Source organism: Mesoplodon mirus (assembly GCF_964341445.2).
Source record: "Mesoplodon mirus genome assembly, chromosome: 14".
In the NCBI taxonomy this organism is placed as follows: domain Eukaryota; kingdom Metazoa; phylum Chordata; class Mammalia; order Artiodactyla; family Ziphiidae; genus Mesoplodon; species Mesoplodon mirus.
Genome location: NC_138990.1, coordinates 45,007,321 through 45,033,631, shown reverse-complemented (window position 1 = coordinate 45,033,631; position 26,311 = coordinate 45,007,321). Strand labels below are relative to the sequence as shown.

At 36.6% G+C, this 26,311-nt stretch overlaps 1 protein-coding gene across 1 annotated transcript in view; it reads right to left on the bottom strand.

Annotated features, from left to right (window-relative positions):
* Positions 1–1,628: 1,628 nt before the first annotated feature.
* Positions 1,629–26,311, bottom strand: part of RAB10 (RAB10, member RAS oncogene family) — a 77,623-nt gene continuing 52,940 nt past the window's right edge. Inside the window, exons 3-6 of the mRNA XM_082642344.1 lie at positions 13,426–13,564; positions 9,314–9,403; positions 8,867–8,968; positions 1,629–4,112 (exon numbers count right to left, since the gene is read on the bottom strand). Coding sequence (XP_082498470.1) covers positions 4,029–4,112; positions 8,867–8,968; positions 9,314–9,403; positions 13,426–13,564 — 415 coding nt within the window. The 3' untranslated portion in view covers positions 1,629–4,028. The remainder of the gene's footprint in view (positions 4,113–8,866; positions 8,969–9,313; positions 9,404–13,425; positions 13,565–26,311) is intronic.

Sequence of the window (26,311 nt, the reverse complement as noted above, 5' to 3'; positions counted from 1 at the left end):
GTAATATAGGTTTCCAGAAAAGAAGTAGTAAAATGTGCTAAGTACTTTTCAAGGGCATTGTTCTTTGTTCGAGGTACCAAGGTTAGGCTAAATGGCTACATTAACTCGATAAGCTAAGGTTACACTCCAGCATTCTCTGTTGGCTCTGGCACATGTTTGTTTTATTACCCCCATTATAATCAGTATAACCAAACCTTAGGACCTTATCCTGAGAAACTGTGATATGGAGAAGGTGAAAATAGACTTGAGCACTGGCTTGGTTTCAAAATCCAACTCCAGCACCAACTGGCAGTACAACCTGAAGCAAATTACTTAACCCTGAGAGTTTATTTTGTACAAATGATACTACTCCACCAGGTTGTTGATGACATAACCCAAAGAACAGTGCCACAAGTACCTAATCCACTTCCTACTAGGCAAGAGACAGTCTTTCTCTTTCACATACTCCCCTGTATATTAAGCCTGCCCTCTGCCATCATTTTAGTCTGGTCTTATTCATATCGCAATAATTCAGCAACCTTCTGTCTGATCTCTAGAACCCGTTTCTCCTCTTCCAGCCCACCTAGACTCGCTTTCCTCAAACACGCTGCTCCCACCACTCTGCAGGGCTCACCAGGACTCCTATTGCCTATCACATTGTCCAGCTGGACTTCTAGTCTGCCACAAAAGCAAAGCTTGTTTCTAATGTGCTCGTGGTCTCTTCTTAACCTCCCCTTAGCCCTAGCCATTCAATCCACATATCTGAAGACCAATTCATGTCCCTCCCTCCTCTCTCAAACACCACACCAACTGAACTTGCTCTTCTATTAATACAGCACTTGAATCTGGATCACAACTATTTGGCTCTTGTATATGTTTACCTGATCACTAATTCCTTTTGCTTTCTAAACTAGATCATAAATGTAAAGGCAGAGGCCATGGTCTGTTTTCCTATGCCAATCTTAAAGGCAGAAATCACAGGCCCCACCCGAGACACAAAATTCTGTGCTGATGGGAGTGAACGGGGAAGCATTAACATCACTCTAGGTGATCCTTATAAAAACTGCACTATGAGAAAACCTCTATATATCCTTCCAGCAGAGATAATCTTGTTAACAAATATTTATCTTTATTTATTGACTAATAAGGCCTTAATACAGGATCAAACATTTCTTTCATCAATACTACATATAAAAAAAGCCCAAGTAGTTTTTTATGGTTCACAAAAAAAGTAGGAAACACTTTACATTTTTCAGATAAGAGGACAGTCACTGCTAAAACAAGGATTCATCCTCCAGCATGGCAGCCTTACCTTGGTGCCCCCGGGTAATCAGCTGACTTCAGTTGTAGTTGGCCTCTGGCACATTCTAGCAAGTGTTAGCTGGGGAGTGACTACGGTTGTGCACTTGATGCCAGGATGATTCTTTTAAAATGCAGTTTCTTCCAATGATGGCCCTTGAAATTGCCTTCCCAGCATTCCCTAGTTGAAAAAGTTATTCTCCTTCTATTTCTGCTCCTCTAATACCCAGTTTGCTATTCTGCACTATTTTCAGAAGGAATCCTCCATCTTAAACTCCATAAATAAATGAAAACCAAGCCACGCAGTTGGAAATCAAGTCTTGTTTTTATATGAACAGAAATAGACCATCTAGAAATATTTCAGTTTATTTAAATTGTTAAGTAGAATATGAAACCGAATTTGTAGCTAGTACCAGAGAATGGACTTAACTGTTTGGTGTTGAATGAGAACGGCTTCTACACAGGATCGATCCCAAGAGACTTACAGAAAAGGGGGCAAAGCCCTATTATTAAGCAAATAAAACTCATGTTTCAAACAGATTATACAAAAATTGATTTATACTCCATTTCCCTTTTTTTGATATTTAGAAAGTGCAGATTTAACAAAAGGTAGCCATATCCTTTCTATGTACAATGCCAATTATAAGTATGCAAACAACAAAACTGTCAGTCTGTTACCCAAAAATCCCAGTGTTTAGCTCTCAAACCTTAAGTCACTGAACTGAATAAGGATTAAAAAGGGTTAAAAATAAAAAAAGCTACTGCCACATTCCAGATAAAGGAAAGCAACAAACACATTAAAATTAATCTAACAACAGTAGGTTTAACCTAAAACTTTTTGAGAAGCTTAACATCATTTCATTATTATTTTTAATGGAAAATTAAGGATTATTTGGCAATGCTGCTTTTACTAGAAGTAAACAATGATAAAGTCAAGTGAGGCAAAAAACCTAACAACCACCACCAGTGAGGCATATAAAATCACTTTTAGGGCACTATCTGAAAATTCATGGATGTTCATAGCAGATACGTCCCTATGTTGTTTATGTGAGCCAAGAGGTCATTAAAATGCTATCCACGACACAAAAAGACTTTTCAATGGAAGCTGCTGTCCTAAACTCAGCCTCTGCTAGAAATGAATCATGCTATTCACAATTATTTCAACAAAGGTATCATCTTAGGATGCTAGCAGCATAGCAAACTTAACTTACCCTATCCTAATGATAAGCAATGAAGCAAAACTAGAAAAATGAAGTGAAAAAATGACAGGGTGAGAGAGAGCTAGAGTATCTTATCTTCACATGAAAAGCCTTTGTTGTCCTTTTTCCAAATCCATGGTGATACAAATTTTCCAAAGGGATGTGAAGATAGGACTTAAAATTAATAATATTCGAAAGTACTTCTAAATCTTAAGGTAAAGACAACTTAACACTGAAAAAATGTTCTTCAAAGGCCAAATCTCAATATATTTGGCAAACATGTTAATAAATTTCACTCCTCCTTCCCACCTTTTTGAAACAACCTTGATTGGGCTACCAAACTGCTAGAGGAGTTGCCAAAATGGAGACTATTCAAATTTAGGTTAAGAGATTTATTCTAGGAAAGTGAATAGGCTATACACCTAATTAGAAAGACAAACCACAACACCCTCCAAACACTAGTGCATGCAATTAACTCTTCCATTTCATAAACTCAGTGGAGAGACAGGAAGGGAACAAAGAGGGAAAGAGAAGAGGAACATGAAGTCGAACAGCAAATGAAGGAATCTGGGACAGAAGCTTTAGGGGAGAGAGAAAATGAGGGGAGGACACAGTTAACTGACATTTGATAACAGGCAGTTAGAATTTATCTTTCAGTTTACTTAGCAAGTTAAATCAGTGCTTTATGTTAAACTCGACAAACCTGCTAGTTTACCCCTTTCATTTTTAAATAAATCATACCACAGGGTGGTGGGGGAGAAGCAAATAAAGCAGCATGCAGGAAGAGACACAAGGAAAAAGTGGCCAAGGAAAAGAACCGGTGGCAGGAATAGTTTTAAATATAAAGGCCACTTGAAATGAGACTCCACAAACCAAAGCTATCATTTCTGCATTATCCTTTGTCCTCAGTTAACTACTTTGAAAATTACAGCCAAGCAAACCACAAACATTTTAATGCTTTATGTTTCGATGATATGTCTCCTGCACATGCTTCCACCAAAACAAAAAAAGGAAGAACCAAAGAAGTTCCTTTCCACATAAGGCACAGGACAAAATTAACCCCATTTACATACACAAGGCGAAAATGAGTGTTTTCCTGGCTTTTGTTTCTTTTGCTATCACATGTCTATAGATTATAGGGACTCAAGCACATTATCCATGACAGAAAATTCCACTGTTGTACAAAATAAAATTGTTAATTCTAACTTTTATTCTTATACAATTTGCAGAATAGAGTTGAAATGATTGCTATAGGTTTTAATGTTGATAAGAACTGGACTATAATACAACTGAAATGCAGTGGTGAGCTGAGCAAGTACATTTAAAAATGAACTCACAGACATGATTTTTCTATACATTTTTTTGTTTGAAGAAAATTATAAAGTCAGCAAGCAGTCACAGATGAAAGAACAAATAAAACAGGTGGACTAGGAGTTAAAAGATGAGGAACAAAAATATCTGTTGAAGAGTTAAAAATGGACAGAGTGGTTTATTTTGCAGCAGGAAGAGAAAACAGGGTGGTGGATGGCAACTGATGGAACAGGAGAGCGTTCAGCAACATTTGCTCTTCCAGCCTGTCACGCCTCCTCCACTGCTGATATCTACGTTTTCACTGTTGGGCTCTTTTACAGGGGTCTGGAACAAACACACAAGGAAAGCAACCCGTGAAAAAACACTGCCATGGATAAATCAAGATTTAACAGCAGTATTCTCATAAATGTTAATTTATGTAACAGTGCAATTACAGTCACATGAGATAGGTTTTCTCTCCCATGCAAAGTAAAGAAATGGAAGTTTTGTTTTTGATCTTCATTTTGCCTTTTTCTTCCAAGTTGTGAAATGTCTTGAGGCCTCCTGGCTTTCCTTTGTAGAACTTCTGAAATCTTCTCTGCCCTAACTCTTGTGAAGAGACGTATAGTATCTCCTGGCCTGACCCCTGAGTACTTAGTACTTAAAAAGCATCATCAAGCATATGTATAAAACCAATGTTGGATCATGTCTAACTTCAGAGAAGTGAAACAGCCCTTTTCTGTTTAGTTTTACTTGCCTTTTGAGATCGGAGCTTGTATTTCCATAGCATTGCTTTAAAAAGGCAATTTTAACCATGATACACTAACATTAAGTGGAGGAAATAGGGTGGGGCAGAATGCAAAGTTGTATATAATTCATGTTAAAAATGGATACAGAAAAAAATCAAAATGAGACACCAAAATGTTAATAGTAGTAACCCTTAGGTGGTGGGTTTATGAATTATTTTATTTTCCTCTTTGTATAATCCTGTATTACCCCAACATCCTAAATATTACTTGTATAATCAGAAGAATATACTATTTTACGTGGATAGCCTATACTATATGTATGAAAGCAGAATTCATTTTAGGGGTAGCATACCTACAGTAACGTACACAAATCTTAACTGTGCTTGATGGATTTTTAATATATGCTGTGAAACCACCAGATCAAAATATAGAACATATATAATACGCCCCCAGAAGGCTCCCTTGTGTCCCTTTCCAGTCAGTACTACCCTCCTAAAGGTAACCAGTACTCTGACGTCTACCACCATAGATTAGTGTTTTCTGTTTTTGACCTTCATATACATGGAAGCGTATGTTACGTATTCTTTCGTATCTGATTTCTTCCTCCTTTTACTCAGTATCAGCCTGTGCAATTCATCCTATGTGATTTATCCATGCTGTTGTGTATGTAACAATGTTCATCATGAATGGAATTAAAAGCTAGGATATAAGTGGGAACTTATTTTCTCATGGAAACAATATAAAGTTAAGGTAGCTCAAGGGGAAAAAATTAAAATAATTTCTAAAACTCACATAGCCCAAGAGAGGCCTGCTGAAATCATACTGAGGTGAAATTTCTACTTGCACTTTGAACTAACCCACCTAATCTCACTGCCTTATGAAATTCTTCTTTTCACTGTATGTTAAAGATGCAAGTTTTGCATTAAAAAGGTCTTTGTGAAAAATGCACAGAAGAGAAATAGGCAGCTCAGCACCTGGCCACAGCAAGAAAAGCTGCATAGGAAGTACTCTTTCTCTGGGACTCCTGGGTGTGGGTCAGTTAAAGATATATGGGTGCTTATAGCCAGGGAGGTCACTACATTTATTCAGTTAGCATATCACTCACAGTCCGTCCTTGCACAATTTAACTTAGACCCTTGAAACAGACTCTCAAAAAAAGGGCCAATAACTAAATAGCAAAAGTGGGCAAAAGAATAAAAAAGTTTACAGAAAAGGAAACACAAAGGTGCTTCTTACACATATCTTTTAAAATGCTCATCTTATTCATAAGAGAGCTGCAAAGTAAATCTGTGTTTTTCACCTGTCAGGTTGGAAAACATCTGAAAGTCTTATAATTCACTATGTTGGCCAAGAGTTTGAGTAAACAGACATTCTCATATACTGCTGGCAGGAGTATAAAAGGGTACAGCCCTCAGGCAGAAGGTGGCAGGCATATATCAGAATTATAAATGTACTGTATGCTCTTTGGCCACTTCAGGGAATCTGTCCTTCAAATATACTTGCACATGTGTAAAATAATATAAAGATTATTCACTACAACAGAGTTTATGAGATCATAAGGCTGAAAATCACCTAAATGTCCCTCATTGGGAAACCTGTTTAATTATAATAGACTATTCAAAGGAGTAGCACTCAGTTATTTTAAAAATGGAACTATTTTACTTATATTAAGTGCTAAACAGTGCAGAGCATGTTGCCTTACGTGTTTTTTTTTCTTTTAAAGAAAAGGGGGGGAGGATGGGAATAAAATGTATATATATTCATATTTACTCATATATTAGTAACTAAGAAATTAATTATTGGTTACCCATGGGGTAAGGATGAGGAGTTGGGGGAATATAGTGAGAAACTTCTCTGTATGTTTACTCTTTTTATTTTAAATGTCTGAATCATGGGAATGAATTATCTATTCAAATAATTAAGTTTTAAATGTTTTAAACTGCTTTCATTCTAAAGTTCTTTTTTCTTTTATCAACTCAGGAGAAAAAGCACTGCACAGAAGGTTGCTAGTCAGGAATCACTACCGTATTTTACATCTTTTATTTTTTTTTTTTTTTTTTTTTTTTTTTTTGCGGTATGCGGGCCTCTCTCACTGTTGTGGCCTCTCCCGTTGCGGAGCACAGGCTCCGGATGCGCAGGCCCAGCGGCCATGGCTCACGGGACCAGCCGCTCCGCGGCATATGGGATCCTCCCAGACCGGGGCACGAACCCGTATCCCCTGCATCGGCAGGCGGACTCTCAACCACTGCGCCACCAGGGAGGCCCTACATCTTTTAAAGCAAGTTTATGTTTGATGTTTTAACTCATAACTTTATCACACTGAAAAGTGCATGTATGTGTATGGGGAAAAAATGCTGCCTCACAATTGGGCCTGCCTACCTGGGGAAGCCTCTAGACTGAGATCTTTATTTATTGGTGCATCCATACCTTTTAACCTTTAATATGACAAGGAAGATCTACCTCACTGACACACAAATTATATGCCTATATAGCACTATTTTTTTGAAATGCAAAGATTTGGAAGAAGATCAAGGGATATAATACAGAAAGAAGTCAGAAACAATGGAGAAGACCAAATTTCCAGAAAGAGAAAAAACACAGAGAACACGGGTATTTCAGTAAGTTTTGTGATAATTCCTATAAGTACTGAAATAATTTTTCACTGTAACCCACCAATCTCAGAAATACAAAGTATTATACTTCCCACCAATTAAAGTATTTTTCTATCTGTTATTCCCTTCATTTAATTAAAAATACAAATGTTTTTTCGTAGTCTACCTAGTATTTTTCTGTTCTACTTTTTGTTTCTTACAGGAATATTTTAAAATAAAAATATATTTCCTCAAGGAATTCTAATGGGTTTTTACCTATATCCAGTTGTGTAAAAATATTTTTTAAATTGTTTTTATAACTTTAAAAAGAAGCAAGTTAAAATTTCAAAACAAAACTGTACATGAGGTAAAAGTGATTCTGTCCTGTATCCCCTTCCCCTTCCCACCAACACACTAGAGTACTCACTACTTAGAGTCTGGTATATATCCTTCCAGATCCTTATTTGCTAAGCATAACCAAATGTGTGTGTGTGTGTATGTGTACATGTGTTTTTGGTATCATATATAATTTTTAAAAGATCATTTATCTCACATGTTATATCCTCACTTGCTTTTTATTACTCAATATATCAATACATTATAGATATCAGACATGATATGCAGGATGTCAGCAGATGTGGACAGGCACAACTTTTGTAGTTACTCTAAACAGCAATAAGTGATAACTGTTTTTTCTAGTTTGGACACTATAGTAAACAGATAGCTCTCCCCTCAAAAAAATTAAGTTGCTTGGTTCCTCAGAAATTTCATTAGATTTACACTTGATAATACCACCTCTATTACAGCTTAGATTTATATGTGTGTGTGTATGAAATTTGAGGGGTTTTTTTTGGGGGGGGAATACTGATATCTCAAGTATAAAAACAGAAAGGTTACCAGAAGCAATTAAATTTTCTCCTATACAATGCTTGCTTCTCCTTCAGGATTGTGTCAGATTTTCTCTATTTTATTTGCATTTAAATATACCATAAGATTGAATAGAGAATTTAGGACTCATAATCTTAATTCATAACTGTGTATTTTATCTAGTCATTTGAGGGGAAAATATGAAAATCAGATTTCCCAATTTTGCTACAAGTTACTTGTACTGGCAAATTTGGGGATTCACGAATTAAACACAGAAACTAACCTCAAGGTAAAATTCCCCAAGATCAATTTTCAGCTTTTTTTTTTTTTTTTTTTTTTTTACCTTACAGGTTGAAATGATTGGGTAAATGAAATTTGGGGGCAGACTTACTCTATTTATTCAGTATATAGTATATACATGCCCTTCACTGGCACATCTGAGAAACGACTATGTAGAAGAATAGTGATTTTGTACCAATAACTACATCATAGATTCACCTCTTATCTTAAATTTTTTATCTATGGGAATGCAAAGGATATATAAGAGAAATGAAACAGAAGAGCCGTAACACCAGGTACCAGACAAAAAGTTGGAAAAAGGAGTATGAAATTAGGCTAGAGACTGAGTACTGGAGCTCAGAATGTCAACTGTTAACAATGACTAGATCCTAGAGATTTCTAGATGGCTGCCTGTTCCTTCCAGTTCCTTTCTTTACTTTGGAGGATTATATATTGGTGATGGGTAAACGTTCAGAAACAATACCACCCAAACCCAATTTCTGTATGTAAATCTAGTACTTTAGAAAACATGAAATGTTCAAATGTGACACCAGGCACCTCAGCAGTCAAAAAAAAAAAAAGAAAAGAAAAGAAAAAGAAAAAAGAAATTTACCTTTCGAAGGATATCTTCAGCTAATGTGAGGAACGCCTTTTCGATGTTTATATTTGCTTTTGCACTAGTCTCAAAAAATCTAATACCATGCTCTCTTGCAATCTAAAATAGAAGCAAAATATCATCATAGAATTATCAAGTATATAGGTTACCAACTGATGACTTTAGCATCCTAAAGGAAACAGTAATATTATTCTAAAGGTAGTAATCTCAACTAGGTTATCTAAAATGAACAGATTATTTCAATGGGTCAAGACTCAAATGGTCAAGCTCCTTAGAAAACAAACAAAAATTCACTCAAATGATAAGCTATCATTTCCAACAGCATTTTTAAAAGGATGCGAATAGCTCAAGTGCACTCCACTACCACTAATGTAAAAACAATCAAATGCAACACCATCTTCACAAAGAAAGGGCAGCATATTAGTCTCATTCAGAGATTTTTACCTGTTCTCCTTTTCCTTTAGGTACAACTCTTTTATCATCCATATCACACTTGTTTCCTAGTAACATTCTTTCCACATCTTCATTGGCATGCTAAAATGAAATAAAAATTTAATTTACACACTACCATGAATTATGGCTTAATAAAAATGACTTTATAGGAGGCTGTCTAGTTTCTAGAAACATTCTCAACAAGAGAGGACATGCAAAAGATCTGAAACTGTAATTTCTTACACAGTCTAAATCCAAGCTGGATCACGATTTTAGATAATGTGTATTACCCTATAAGAAACCTTAGTTTAAAATTCTATAGAACCCTTAGAGTCTCAAAAAGTCACATTGCTAGGGGAGTCCATGCACAAAAATCAGTTAAAAATAAATGTTGCTCCACTGAAATCCTAATGAAATCTTTTGCACAAATAGGAAAATCCATCTCTAAAATTCATGTGGAATATCAAGGAACCCTGAATAGCCAAAACAATCTTGAAAAGAAGTGCAAAGTTGGAAGATTCACACTTACTTCCTGATTTCAAAACTTACTACAAAGCTACAGTAATCAAAACAGTGTGCTCCTGGCGTAAGGACAGACATGGACAAAAAGAACAGAATAGAGATACCCGAAATAAACTCTTGAGTACACCATCAAATGATTTTCAACAAGAGTGCCAAGACCATCCAATGGGGGAAAGGACAGTCTTCTCAACAAATGGTGTTGGGAATACCAGATATCAACATGCAAAAGAATGAAGTTGGACCTTTAACTTACAACACCATACTCAAAATTGGATCAAAGACCTAAACAGAAGACCTAAATCTATTAAACTCTTAGAAAAAAACATAGGGAAAAAGTTTTATGACCTTGGAATTGGCAATGATTTCTCAGATATGACACCAAAAGCATAAGCAACAAAAAAGAAAAAACAGATAAATTGTACGTCATCAAAATTAAAAACTTCTGTGTGTTAAAGATCACTATCAGCAGAATGAAAAAGCAACCCATGGGATGGGGAAAATATCTCAAATTGTCTATCTTTGGCCCAATGCACCTTTCCCTGAAATATCCCTGCAGCAACACAATTATGTTCTCTGGACACCAAAAGTAATTTATGAGACTTGGTTTGTCTTAAATTTGAATCCATCATATTATTTCCACCAGCCCCATCCTCACCTGGATACCTTCTACTCATCTCTTCAGGTCTCAGCTTAAACGTCACTGCCTATTTCAAGACTGTTTGGCTATTCTGGGTACCTTGAATTTCCATATGAATTTTAGAATCAGCCTGTCAACCCCCACCACCATCCAAAAGAAGCAGCTGGGATCCTGATAGGGATTTCACTAAATCTGTGGAACACTTTGGGCAGTACTGCCATTTTAACAATATGGAATCTTCCAATTCATGGACATGGGATGTCTTCCCAATTATTTAGATATTCTTTAGTTTCTTTTAACATTTTATGGTTTTCAAAGCCTTGTGCTTCTTTGGTTAAATTTTTCTTATTTTTTCTTTTTGATGCTATTATAAATAAAATTATATTCTTAATTTCATTTTTTGATTATTTGCTGCTAATGTATATAAATACAACTGATTTTTGTATACTAATCTTGCTTCCTACAACCGTACTGAACTTATTAGTTCTAATCATTTTATTTTTTGGTGGAAGTGTGTGGATTCCTTAGGATTTTCTATATACAAGATCACACCATTTACAAATATAATTTTACTTTCCAATCTGGGTGCTCTTTTTTTTCTTTGCCTAAATGCCCTGGCTAGAACCTCTAGTACAATGTTAAACAGTAGTGGCCAGAGCAGGCATCCTAATCATGTTGATTGTAGGGGAAAGGATGATGTTGTCTGTGGGATTTTCACAGACGTCTTTTAGATTTTGCCAAATGGGTTTTTTTGCGTGTGTCTGTTGACAAGATCATATGGTTTTTGTCTTTTATTAATACGGTGTATTACATTATTTCATATGTTGCATTCCTAGGTAAATTTCTCTTGACCATGATATATATAATCTTTTCTTAAACGTTGCTGGATCAATTCAGCTGTTAAAGTTTAAATTTCTACAACACATTAAAAATTAGACAAAGTCAATCTCTTATGTATCAGAAAAACAGATTTTTTTTTAATGGCTGGGTTTTACGTATGTTAGTTCTCATGCTGGGAAACTTAAGCCATCCAGCCTACCAAGTTAAATGTATGAGCCTGTGGTATAATAAGAAACATATTTTTGGTCTTTGTTCCTATTCCTGGCACAGTGCTCCTAATTTCCTGAGTGATAGGAGCGTATTTTGTTATTCATAACAAGCCTCTTTCTGTTTACCTAAATTTATGCTAATAGAGGACTCTCGGCAGGGCCTTTACAGAGTTTCACAATGGAGGCTGGTCACCAGAGGAACCAAACACCGAGGGTTGAGACTTTTAACCCCCACCCGCCACAAGGTGAAGGGGCCTAGAGATTAGGGTCAATCACCAGAGGTCAATGATTTAATTATCATGACTATGTAACGAGGCCTGCATTAAAACCTGGAAACAATGAAGTTAGGGTATCTTCTGTGTTGGTGAACACATCAAGGTGCCAAGAGGGTTACATGTCCAGAGACAGCCTAGAAGCTCTGCATTCTCCAACCCCCATACACTGTCTATGCATTTCTTCCATTTAGCAGTTCCAGAGTTGTGTCCTTTATAATACAATTGTAAGTATAGCTCTTTCCTGAGTTCTGTGAGTCATTTTAGCAAATTACTGAACCCCAAAATGGGTCATGGGAACCTCCAAATTTGTAGCCAAGTCACACAGAAGTGCAGGTAGCCTGGGGGGACCCAGGATTTGCATTCGAAGGAAGAGCAGTCTTGTGGGACTGAGTCCTTAAACCTGTGGAGTCTGACACTAAGGCTAATTAGTGTCAGAACAGGATTGAATTGTAGGACATCCAGTTGATGTCACAGAATTGGAAAATCGGTTGCTGCTGGAACACTGCATAGTCTCTCTACATAAATTGCTCTTATTACACATGCTACTTGGCCAAACAATAAAATAAAGGCTAAGGAAATTTTAAATGGAGGCTTTGTCTTTGGTTTCAAAATCTGTCTCATTAACAGATTATTAAATACTAACAGACTTCCTGTAGCAACGGAAAAGTCAGTAGTAAGCCCTTAGGATTGTTACCATTGAAGATATTATTATCTTTGGTCTAATACTGGCTTAAGACTTGGTCTTTGTGTTTCCAGTCTAAAGTTGCTTTAAAGAGGTTTTTTATTTTTGGCCGTGCCACACAGCTTGCGGGATCTTAGTTCCCGGACCAGGGATCAAACCCGGGCCCCTTGCAGTAGAAGTGCAGAGTCCTAACCACTGGACCGCCAGGGAATTCCCAAGAGTTAGTCTTAATGAAATTCAAAGCATAGAAGGTAGAAATAAGACATGAAAAATAATTCCAACAAGAAGCTACCTATGCTGCAGCACAGAAACAGACATGCTTTGACACACTACCTTATAAAAACTGACATCTTCACGTGCAATGATATGGCACTATTTTCTTGGTTAGCATTTTACTGTATTAGTACTCTGTATCTTTCAAAATGCCTAGAAGTGATACAGTATTTACATAACTTAAAAATACGTTTTTATTTATTTATTATTTATTTTTGGCATGCCACCTGGCTTGTGGGATCTTAGTTCCCTGACCAGGGATTGAACCCTGGCCACAGCAGTGAAAGTGCCAAGTCCTAATCCATGGACTGCCAGGGAATTCCCAAAAATACATTTTTAAAATTACTATTGAAAATGTAATTCATTCATTCAATAAAAATTCCCCAAGAAAGAATTCATTTAGACAGGTGTGTAAAACCACTGGTAGCTTCTATTTGGGGCCATCTTACAAGATGGCTGTATAGAGTTTCTGGGTAATCTGGTAATTGCCTTGGATGGGGTTCAAAACAGATCTGCCCAAAATTTTAAGAAAAAGGTAGGCAAAAAATAACATTACCCTGTAAATAAGTAGAAATATTCAACACTAATGATAGCAAACACTATAAGATCAACTGGAATATTTATTCTTCTTAACCAAGCACACAAATGTGTGTTTATGTAGGGTTTACGCAATTTCTAGGTCTTACCTCATCTATGTTTCTAAGCCATTTGCTGATGTTTTCAAAACTTTTACCATTGGTGATGTCATATACTAGCATGATACCCATTGCTCCTCTGTAGTAGGAGGTTGTGATGGTGTGAAATCGCTCCTGGCCTGCCGTATCCCTGAAATAAACAGCCAATAATTTGCACTGAGCATTTGATATTACTAAGTTCTAGATAAAGGGCAAAACAGGAGAATAGTTTGGTAAAATAGAGATTAAAATCCACTATATGACACAGAACAAAATAAAACCACCACTCATTTAATTCTTAAATAGTAAACAATTAAGGTTATTCATAAACATATATATGTGCAAATACTTTTTAGTCTAAGGAAATTAACAACCTACCAATACTGGATGAAAATCTGAAAGGGAAAACAGTACAAAGTGACATAAAATTCTTTTTTAAGTTATTTAAAGACAAATACCAGCAAGTGTGATAAAAACTCTTGGAATTCCATTTATTTAGTGATCTAGTTCCATAATGTAATACAAAAGCTTGTGGAATTTTTAGAACATTAAAGGACTACACCATAGTACAGCCACATTTATCTGTAGAATCGTTTACAAAAAGTTGTAAAGATAACCTCATTTATAAATAACAGGACAGAAATACGTAAATAGTAGTATTTTTCAAGCCAAAGATTTAAGATATTTTGCTCCTGTAATTTTTCCCTCATTTGCATCACCAATTTCTTTTTATGGATCATTATAATTAGCATATGTACATGTTTAAGTCTCTTCCCCCCCCTTTTTATAAATTTATTTATTTTTGGCTGCGTTGGGTCTTTGTTGCTGTGCACGGGCTTTCTCTAGTTGTGGCGAGCGGGGGCTACTCTGTTGTGGTGTGCGGGCTTCTCATTGCGGTGGCTTCCCTTGTTGTAGAGCACAGGCTCTAGGCGTATGGGCTTCAGTAGTTGTGGCATGCGGGCTCAGTAGTTGTGGCTCGCGGGCTCTAGAACACAGGCTCAGGAATTGTGGCACACGGGCCCAGTTGCTCCGCAGCATGCGGGATCTTCCTGGACCAGAGCTTGAACCCGAGTCCCCTGCATTGGCAGGCAGATTCTTAACCACTGCGCCACCAGGGAAGTCCCTCCCCTATCTTTTCTAAAAAAAGCAAAATTCAAACAAACAAAAAACCCCACTCTCAACCCCACATCCCTCCAACTAACACTGCATTTCTCTGTTCCCCTTCCCAGCAAACTTCTTTTTAAAACTTTTGTTTTAAAATAATTATAGCCACAGGAAATTTCAAAAACAGTACAAAGAAGTTCTGTGTACCCTTTACCCAGTTTTTCCCAATGATAACATCTTACATCATAGTACAAAAAGAAACTGACACTGGTACAATCTACAGACATTATGAAAGTACTGTTCTCTGCAATTTTATCACATATATAGATTTGTGTAGTCAGTGCCACAAAGAAGGCAGAAAACTGTTGTATCACTCACTCCTCTACCTCCTATATAATCCCTACACCCTGGCGAATAATCTGTTTTCCATTTCTCTACTTTTGCCATTTCCAGAATGTTATATAAATGGAATCATGCATAATGCAACCTTTTGAAACGGTTGTTTTCACTTTTCCCAGCATAATGCCCTTGAGATCTACCCAAGTTGTTGTATGTAATACTAGTCTGTTTCATTTTATTGCTGGGTAATATTCCACTGAATGGACTCATCACAATTTGTTTAATCACTCACCCATCTAAGGATATTTGGGTTGTTTTTAGTTTTTGGCTATTACAAATAAAGTTGCTATGAACATTCATGTACAAGTTTCTGTGTATACATAAGTTTTCATTTCTCTGGGATGAACACCCAGGAATGTTACTGCTGAGTCAGATGGTAAGTATATGTTTAACTTTATAAGAAACTGCCAGACTTCTCTAGAGTGGCTATACTACTTTAATACATTCCCACTAGCAATGTATGAGAGACCCAGTTTCTTTGCATCCTCATCAGCATTTGGTGTTCTCACTATATTTTATTTTAGTTGTTCTAATAGGGCATGCAGTGATATCTCATCATCATTTTAATTTGTATTTCTCTACGGCTAATGATGTTATGCACTTTTTCATGTAGTTATCTGTAATCCATATATCCTCTCTGGTGAAATGTCTATTCGTGTCTTTTGCCTATTTTCTTTCTTTTTTTTTTTTTAGCTGCGCAGTGCAGCATGCAGGATCTTAGTTCCCCAACCAGGGATCAAACCCATGTCCCCTGCAGTGGAAGCACAGAGTCCTAACCAGTGGACCGCCAGGGAATTCCCTCTTTTGCCTATTTTCTAATTGGATGGTTCCCCCCACCCCTTTTTTTTTAAACTATTGAGTGTTGAGAGTTCTTTTTACATGTAAGTCCTTTGTCAGGTTATGTGGTTTGGGAATATTTTCTCCAAGTCTGTAACTAGTTTTTTCATTCTTTTGACAGGGTCTTTTGTAGAGCAAATATTTTTAATTTTGTTGAAATCCAATTTATTAATTTTTAAAATCTTCTATGGATTGTGGTTTAGTGTTATATCTACTCTTCACCTAATCTTAGGTCCCAAAGATTTTCTCCTATGTTTTCTTCTCAAAGTCTCATGGTTTTACATTTTACATTTAAACTGATGATAGAGTTTGAATTAATTTTGGTACAATGTGTGAATTTTGAGTAGAGGTTCACCTTTTTACTCATGGATGCCCAACTGCTCTAGCACCATTTGTTGAAAACGTTAAGGAAATATCCTTTCTTCATTGAATTGCTTTTCACCTTTGGCAAAAACCAGTAGGCCACGGTTCAATCTATTTCTGGGTTTTTTATTCTGTTACAATGATCTGTGTATCTGTGCCTCCCCCAATACTGTACTGTCTTAATTACTTTAACTAAATAAATTCTTTAAATCGGGCAGACTGATTCCTCTCACTTCTTTTTCTGTCAGAGTTGTTTTAGCTATTCTAGCCTTTTCATACACATTTTAGGACAAGCTTGTCTACACTGACAAAAAAAATCTTCCTGGCAATCTTCTTTAAAGAGTTATCTCTAGTTTCTGTCTCTCCAACTTCATTCCTCAACCAATGCTAATCCAACTGCTCTTACTACTACTCTACCAAGACTGTTCTTCTTCAAAAAGCCTAATGGCCAAATCCAGTATTTAGTTCCCTTACATATACAGTAATCATTCAGTAGGATTCTACACAGTTGACCACCTTCTCTTGAAACATTTTATTCTCGTGACTTTTCAGAAACCATGTTTCTGCTCAATTCGCAGTATCTTTTGTTGGCATTCTAACATTTAGAGAAGTAGGAGCTGACATTCTCTACACAATAGCAGAGTGATCTTTAAATATATGTTTGACCATATCAGTTTTCTGCTTAAAATTTCCAAAAGCTTCAGTGGGGAAAAAAAGGAGCTGAAACAACTGGCTATCTTTATGCAAAAAAATGAGGTTGGACCCCACCTCATACCCTATATAAAAATGAATGCAAAACAGATCTAAGACCTAAATGTTAAGAGCTAAAACTATAATACTATTACAAGAAAACACAGGAGAACATCTTCATGATTTTAGATTTGGCAACTGTTTCTTAAACATGTTGTACCAAAATCACAAGCAATGGAAAAAAGAAATAAACTGGACTTCATCAAAATTAAAAAGTTTTGTGCTTCAATGGACACTGTCAAGAAAGTGGGGAAAAAACCTACAAAATGGAAGAAAATATTTGTAGATCATATATTGATAAGGAACTTGGACATGCAGAATATATAAAGAACTCTTACAACTTAACAATGAAGGATAAATGATTTTTATCCAAAGAAGACACACAAATGCCCAATAAGCACATGAAAGGATATTCAACATCATTAGGAAGTTGCAAATTAAAACCCCTTCACAGGCACTAGGATGGGTATAATCAAAAACCAAACAATAACACATGTTGGTGAGCATGTACATAAATTGGAACCCTCTAACGTTGGTGGGAATGTAAAATGATGCAACCACTTTGGAAAACAGTCTGGCAGTTCCTCAAAATGTTAAACATACAGCTACTAAATGATCCAGCAATTTCATTCCTAGGTATATTACCAAGAGAAATGAAAACATATGCCCACCCAAAAACTTATAAAAGAATGTTCATAACAACATTATTCATAACAGTCAAAAAGTAGAAACAACCTAAATGTTCATCAACTAATGAATGGGTAAATAAAATGTAGTATATCCATACAATGGAATATTATTCAGCCATAAAAAGGAACGAAGTACTGATATATGCTACAACATGGGTGAGCCCTCATAACATTATGTTCAGTGAAAGAAATCAGACACAAAAGATCACATATTGTAATATAATTCCACTTATATGAAATATCCAGAATAGGAAAATCTACAGAGACAGAAAGTAGGTTAGTGGTTACCCTGGATGAAGGGTTTGGGCAGGATGGAAAGAGGCTGCTAAAGGGTACGGGTTTCTTTCCAGAAGTATAAAAATGTTCTAAAATTGTGATCATGGTGAATATACCTTGCAAATATACTAAAAAACTATTTAACTGTATACTTTAAATGGGTGAATTATAAGGTATGTGAATTATGTCTCAATAAAGCCATTACAAAACAAGTAAACAAATGGAAAACATGACTAGGCTTAAAAAAACAAACTAAAAATTCCAATGGCAATTCATTATAACCAGAACCAATCCCAAAATCCTTGCCCTGAAGTTTACAAAGTATTACAGGATTTGTACTTTTCACCAGCCCCCCATCCCATATTTTGAGGCACTCTTTTCCCTGACAGCTAGAACCACATTTTTTTCATGTCTCCAAATTCACAAGCTTGGTCTCACCAGAGAGCTTCTGTACTAGCTGTGCCCACAGTCCTGTACATGGTTGGCACCTCATCTTTGCATTTTAACCATCACCTTATCAGAAGCCTTCTCTGCCCATCCAATTTAAATAGTCATCCAGTCTCTCTCTATTCCATCTCCTTGCTTTACTTCTCTGCAAAGCACTTATTACAGATTTATTTACTGTCTCCCATGTCCTCTAAAATGTAGGTTCCATCAGATATTTGTCTGTCTTGTTCACTGCAGAATCCACAGTATCTACATGGTGAATAAACACTCAAATGTTTGTTAATGAGTCAGTATTTCAGAATCTTACCTAGCAGTCCTTTATTGTATTTTAGAATCAAGGCATTCCAATTTAGTTACGTGACCCTTAAAAACTTACATTTTTAAAAATAGTGCTTATATGTCTAAAAATATGAGTAGCAAGGAATGTAAAAGAACTACCAATACATTAATATTCCTTACATTTAATCACAGTGTGCATTATATGTTCATATATCTGACACCTATCCATTTATCCATCAATTCTGAGGGTCTACCATATGCTAGGCATTATGCAAGAACACACACAGAACATGGGTCTGGAGTCAGATCCAACTTTATTGTCAGGTTCCAATTCTTCCAGCTGAGTGATCTTGAAGGTATTTAACCTCCCTGGATCTTTGGGTTTTTTTTTAACAAAGTAGTAGGGATAACTAAAGTAAATTTTTATAATTAATTTGTATTTATTACAGATAACCCCAAAGAATCTACAGTATAAAAATATGCAAACATGTAATAATATCATTATATGTGACCCAAAATTTAATTGTGCTGTTTTTTTTTTTTTTTTTGCGGTACGCGGGCCTCTCACTGCTGTGGTCTCTCCCGCCGCGGAGCACAGGTTCCGGACGCACAGGCCCGGTGGCCACAGCTCACGGGCCCAGCTGCTCCGCAGCACGTGGGATCCTCCCGCACCGGGGCACGAACCCATGTCCTCTGCATCGGCAGGCGGACTCCCAACCACTGCGCCACCAGGGAAGCCCAAATTGTGCTTTTAAAATGTCCTAAGTCAAAACCATCTCTATAGAGATGCTCTATGTCTACGGTATTCAGAGCTCTCTCAAGTTAATAGTTGTGTGTGTTTAAGCTATAATCAAAATTGCTTCACAAGCAAAACCCTGGCTTTGCCTGAAGCCTATTTCTGTATGAAAGTAATATAATATGTTTTTTTATTTAGCCAAGTTAAAGATTTGGCTGGATTTTTCAATTTTCTTAAGAGAATCTCAGCCCTGTCATACTAATTTCTGGAATTACATTTCTTCAGAGGGTGAAAAGTGCCAAGACAAGAAGTAAAGAGACTAGGGGCTGATGCTGGGGATGGTGTAAACAAGTGAAATTTTAAACAGAGTAGAGGAAGTGAAGGGAATAAGGAAGTGAGCCATACAAATACGTGGGAGCAACGGTATTCCAAGAAGGGGAAAGAACAAGTGCAAAGGTCCTGAGGCATGGTTGAGGAATAGAAAGGAGATCAATGTGACTGGAATGGAAGGAGTGAAGCCAGACTAGTAGGAGATCACAGAGGTGGTAGGGCGGGAGTGCAGGCCGTGTAGGATCTTATAGGCCTCGGCTAGCGTCGCAGCTTTTCCTCTGAGTGAGATGGGAAGTCTATTGGAGGGTTTTACGAAAAGAAATAACTTAATCTGGGTTTAAAAAAAAATTGTTCTGTCTACTGTGTTAAAAATGGGTGTGTGTGCAAAAGCAGAGTTAGGAGGTAATGTAATACCTATCCCAAAAAATGACATTTAAGAATAACCATCTAATAGACTTGCTATCAATTCTTCTATGTTGCATCCTTAAATTAGGTTAGACTACTAAGAGGCCACACACACAGACACGCACATTTATGCATTTGTATTTATGTATTTATACACCTTCTTAGACCACAATTTTATCTCCATTATCTCAATATTATGTCAACAAATTAGAATCATTACAAATAGCTTTATGAAAACTTATTGTGTATTAGTTATGACCTGTTCTTTCCTGCTTTCTTTACATTATTTCTGAAAAGAATAACTTACTTTTTTTGTTGGTAGCACTCCCTCCCTGCCCTTTTTGTGTTGGACGCCAAGAAGTTTATAGGTAAATTTTACAAATTAAGCGTAGCAAATGAGTTGTCCTTTAGAGACAGCATATTTACATTTTCCATTTTTCTCAATTCCAAATTCTTATTTTATCTTTTATTAATCTATTTAGTTACAAGTTGCCTTAAAATAGATGTAATTATAAATGTTTTCATGAAAAAACGATAAAAATTTGTCCTATCACAGTAGAAATAGTTTAGTTCTTTTGTAAATTGCAAAAAAAAAAGTATAAATTAACTAATAATTCTATCCCATTAGAGAGGGGTTAAAGTTTCCTACCTAAAATCCAGGCTAAAAATGTACTTATCCAAGACAAAGAACATACCGGGCTTCCAGTAGTGTCTAACAGCTATAATGCAGGAGGGATAGAAAACTTGCATTTCAATTTTTATCATAAGTAATAACAATTTAGGGAAAAAATCTTCCACAGCATTCTGCTATGAATACCACCCCCAGCACTGTCTAACATTCTTGGAACACTGTTATACCCAGGTATTTATATGGCTCACGTCCCCATTCATTCACACTACACAATTAGCAAATTATATACACACTTCAGTGTCAAATCTATGACTAAATTCTCCACCAAGAAAAAACACACTGCAAAGAAACTACTTAGCTAAATCTAAATCAATGGCACCTGGAGAGGAAATTTTATTTTTATATTACTATGCTGCTTAGTTATGAAATACTGATATAAAAGATATTGAAATATTAATGGCCCTTCTGAAAAAGTAATCATGATTTCAAAACAAAATCAGAGTTTTTGTTTTGATTGATGGCATACTACTCCATCTGTTCTTTGATTTTTGTCTCCTCCATCTCCCAAAACTTCTTACACCCCCTCTTCCTTCTTTTTATATGCTCTCTTTGCTAAGTCTTTTAAAATTATCCTTTTCCTGGTTCCTCCTAATACCAATCCCTACCAATTGTTAATGCAATCAACAATTTATTTCAAACCAGAGAGGGAGTCCCTGCCTCACTACCTCTAGGCTAATTGGTGACCCTCTGCCCAGGGCTAAAAATAGCCACAGCTGCTAATTCATGGTCAAATTTTTTTTAGGTTTGCATAAAACCTAAAACACATACACCCAGGTCTAAAGACAGCAGGTTGACTCCAATCAGCAAAAGCAGGTGTTTATTATCTGAAGAGCAATTAAACACTGTATATATTCACATTATCTTTTTATGTCCCATATTACAGGTTTTAGAGCCTGTTTTCAAAACCACTTGGTTTTCCTCTCCTATTAAAAATTTTTTCTTCTCAGCCTATGTAGTATAATCAGATTTCTGAAATTATGAATCAATGGCAATAGAATATTCCTTACATAAAATGACAGATGCACAGCTAAGAGAATGTTGTAAAATCCTATTTTTTCCCACTGACATATAATGAAAGGAGTGATATATTCCTAGGAACTAAAAGAGCTTATTTCCTTAATTGTTAGTCCCACACACAGGGTCAAAGAAGCCGCGTGCTCTGGCTGCTATTATGACAGTTATTTTTAGTCTGGACACTGACAGTACCAGAACAGGCCAGAGACAACATCAAGCTGCTCGGCAAGGCAGAGACCCCAAATTTCATAACTTTGTGCTTTTGGTAACATAATGAAGTTATTTACTTTATAAATTAGGATGTTAAATTTCTCACATTGAGTTTTATTTTAACAAGGACTGGATTTCCTCACAGATATGCAACTTCTCTACACCCAAAATACCGTGAGTTTAAATTATGCTCATCTTCATCGCCCCAAACGGGTCAAAAGTCAAAAGCCTGATACCTACCCTTGCAGAGCTTACATTACAGTGGGGACAGGAACAAACAAGTAAATAAATATGTAATTCCAAATTGTGATAAATGTTAACAAGGTAAACAGGGTGGAGTGATGAAGAATGACGTAAAGGGGAGGGAGGCAGTAATCCTGATAGTATGATCAAGGAGGTCTTCTCTATAGAGGTGATGTTTAAGGTCAGTGAGAAGTGAAGTATGAACAGAAACCAATCAAACAAAGTCATTCAGTCAACAAATATTTATTCAGCATCTGTATCTGCCAGGGTCTGCTGTAGGGGGTGGTTACATAACCACAAATCAGACAGATGGCATCCCCACCCTCAAAAAGCCGACGTTCTAGTGAGGGGAACAACAATGAACACATTTTTTAAATATGGTAAATTTAGATACTAAAAAAAATACTATGACAAACATAAACTAAGATAAACATGATAGTGCCTAAAGGACTGGGGTGGCTTTAGTTTGTCATCATGCAGGTCCTCTCTCAGAGGCTAACAATGAACTGAGATTGAATGAGAGAAGGCAGCAACACAAAGATCTGATAAAAAGCATTCCAAGCAGAAGGAACAGGTGAATAGCAAGGGCCCGCAGATGGGAATATGCTTGGCATGTTCAGGAGAGGAAAAAATGACCACAGTGGCTGGAGCAAAGCTGGTAAGAGATGAGGTCAGAAGGGGCAGTAGCCAGAACCTGGAGTTTTCAAATTTATTTCTGTTGAAATGGGAAGCCTCTGGAATGGAGTGGTACTTCAGAATGCTTAGTCTATCTACACTTGGGTGGGTTAAGGGGTACCTACAGGGTACGTACAAAGGTCCTAAACTGGAAAAGAGCTTGCCATGTTCATGGAATTGAAAGGAGATCAGCTGTCGGTAGAGACTATATATACAGGGAGCACAAAAGGAGGTCAGAACAGCGGGCAGGGGACCACTCTGTAAACTGTGGAAAGGAGTTTGGATTTGGAATTTCGGCTTTCATTCGAAATGCAATGGAAAGTCAAAATGGTTATAAATAGGGGAAGGAATGACAACCATGATCATATTTATATTTGAAAAAGGTTACTAAGGCTATTACCTGGGAAAAGTACTGGAAGAAGGCAAAAGGGGAAGTAAGGACCTGTTGGAATATTAAAAGCCTACTGTAATGGTCCAAAGAAGAGGTAATGGTGGCTTGAACTAGGGGGTAACAACGGAGACATCAGATTGTATTTGGATTCTAGACATATTTTAGAGAGAGAAAAAATAAGACTTGCTAAATTGGATGTTGGGGTTAAGGGAATGGGAAAACTCAAAGATGGCTCCCATGTATCTGGCACTTTATGTAGGTAAATGATTAATTTCTCTACAATATGATACTAACTGGTTTCTGGTAACTGTGCAGATATTAAAATCTGCTGCTGGTACAAGATACAGATGTTGGCAGTGGCAAACATTTCTGACCCCACCCCCCCAAAACGAAAAAAACAGAAAGAAAAGGCAGACTTAAAGTAACTCACTATGACTGTTTTCCTGGCAGGACCCACTACTCTACGGAAAATGTAGATAGCAAAAGATACTTTGGTAGAAACTTTCTAGAGATCTGGGATTTTAAAAACCATAGCTAGCTGCTTCTCTATCAGCCAAACAAGCTAATTTCAGGCCCACACACCTGTGCCTTGGACAGCTGAGACGCTTATGCAACAGTTAAACTAAAAGATTCCTAGAAAGAAATGAGTGAAGACCATTCGAGTAAGAAAAATAAGACAAAGCTTTAGCACAGACAAAAGAAAGTTTCCAAAACTAATATTCAATCACAGAACAATTTTTCATGCTGAAACAAGAACCTGAATATATTCATTCAAACTAAAGAGAGATAAAACTCACTGTGCTTTTTAGTAGCAACTGGAAGCAAAGCACTGAAGTTGAGAATAGCATTTTGAATTTTGGTATCATCATAAGTTAAGAGTAATGGGGTTTTTCATCCTAAAAGCTTTCTTGAATCACTGCAGCATATCCCAGCAGATCTCTTAACCTGGAGCTACATGACTTTTTTTCTCCCTGGAATATTAACATGCATATCAACTCAAGCAAAGAAAACAAAATCAGCTGGCATTATGCTAACCTCTTGAAAACTATTAATCACAAATTTTAACCAGGCACTCATTCCTAATCTTTATAAGAAAACGGATATTCAAAATTAAAAGCAGGGCCTCCCTGGTGGCTCAGTGGTTAAGAATCTGCCTGCCAGTGTGGGGAACGCGGGTTCGAGCCCTGGTCCGGGAAGATGCCACATACCGTGGAGCAACTACGCCCATGCGCCACAACTACTGAACCTGCGCTCTAGAGCCCGCGAGCCACAGCTACTGAACCTGCGTGCCTAAGAGCCCGTGCTCTGCAACAAGAGAAGCCACCGCAGTGAGAAGCCCGCACACCAGAACGAAGAGCAGCCCCCGCTCGCCACAACTAGAGAAAGCCCGCATGCAGTGACGAAGACCCAATGTAGCCAAAAATAAATAAATAAATAAATCATAATTTAAAAAATAAATAAAAGCAGTCAATTGTATACATGAAAACCTAAACTACATCACATTTTCCTTCTAAAGTGTTATAAACTCTAAATTATAAATGTTGCCATTTCTGTGCTATCCTTGATTTTATAGGTACACTAGAAATCTTTTCTAGATTAATCTTGAAGGCTACACTGGAGGACTTATTATTTCAAAAGAGCACTTTCTGAGGAAGGCTCTCTTTTTAAAAACAAGCGTTAGTTACGTGTTACTCTTTACTTCTAAAAGCTACAGAAACTAAAATGGTAAGAGGAGGGAAAAGTGTTTAAAGCCACAGGTCAAGAAACAGAAGGGAGAGTCTGTGGAGGACAGAGTGTAGGAGGAGGAACAGGACATATTCAGTAGGGCAAAGGTTTTATATATTGTATAAAGAAAAATATATCTTAAAAAAATATATTGTTTTGTATGCTCCTGTTTCTGTTACATACACACACATATACATGTACATGTGTATTGAGTCACAGAGTCACAATGTAAAATGTATCTTACCTACTGTCAAAAAAGTTTGAGAATTATTGGCTTAAGTAATAATTGTATCCCCTATACAGAGGGGATACAGTTAAGAGGAGAGCCAATCAGTCTGGCAAGGCCTAGGAGGGGGCTTGAAACACAAATGTTACATAGGGACAAGGTCGGAATAAGACGTGAGGGGCTGGCTGAAATTCAGAATAAGTAATTGACATCCTTTCCCTTGAGATCACTTTAATTATAATGAAATAGAATATGAGGCATTTTTCATTTGCTGGGTTATTTCCCAGTTAAAGAAAAGAAAAAATCAATGATCATGAAGTGGGTTGTGCTTCAAAGAGAATCACTAAATTTAGGAAATGCTTTAAAATGTCTAGATTTTATTTAAATTTGTATTAAATTTTAAAGATGTTATAAAGATTGTACTTCTAATTACATGGTCAGGTAATGAAGACATTCTGGTTAGACATACCCGACTTCTAATTATACCTAACTTTTTGAAACTGTCTTTTGGATTCTGGGACATTGTTCTCTCCTAATTCTCCTTTCTAACTCTCCAACTATGGGTTTGCAATTTCCTTTGCTAACTTGTTCCTCTGCTCAAATATGTTACCATTCTTAGGGCTCTAGCCTCAACATGGGAGATCCCCAAATAATAATACCTACGATTTCTTGAACATTAATTATGCACTGGAGACTGCTCTAAGTGCTTTACCTGTATCACTAATCCTCATAACCACTCTATGATATGTCCTATTACAGTAAAACCAAAGATTAACATGAATTCATATTTACCACAACTGTTGACTGGCAATGAAGAAAGAAAAATGATAGTTACTGGAAAGAGCAGCAAAATCAATTGACAAACTACTATTTATAGGAGGCAGTATAGCAATTAAGAATGTCACTCTCAACCCTACATTCTGAGCATGCAATGCATCCCAGCTCTGCTATTTACATGCTGGATGACCTTGGTTAAATTATTTCAAAATGCCTCCATTTCATTATCTATAAAATAGGAATAACCCAAGAGAAAAGAAAGCATTTGCCTATACAAAGATCTGTAGCAGCTTTATGGTGAATAAACAAGTTGTGATTTATTTTAACAATG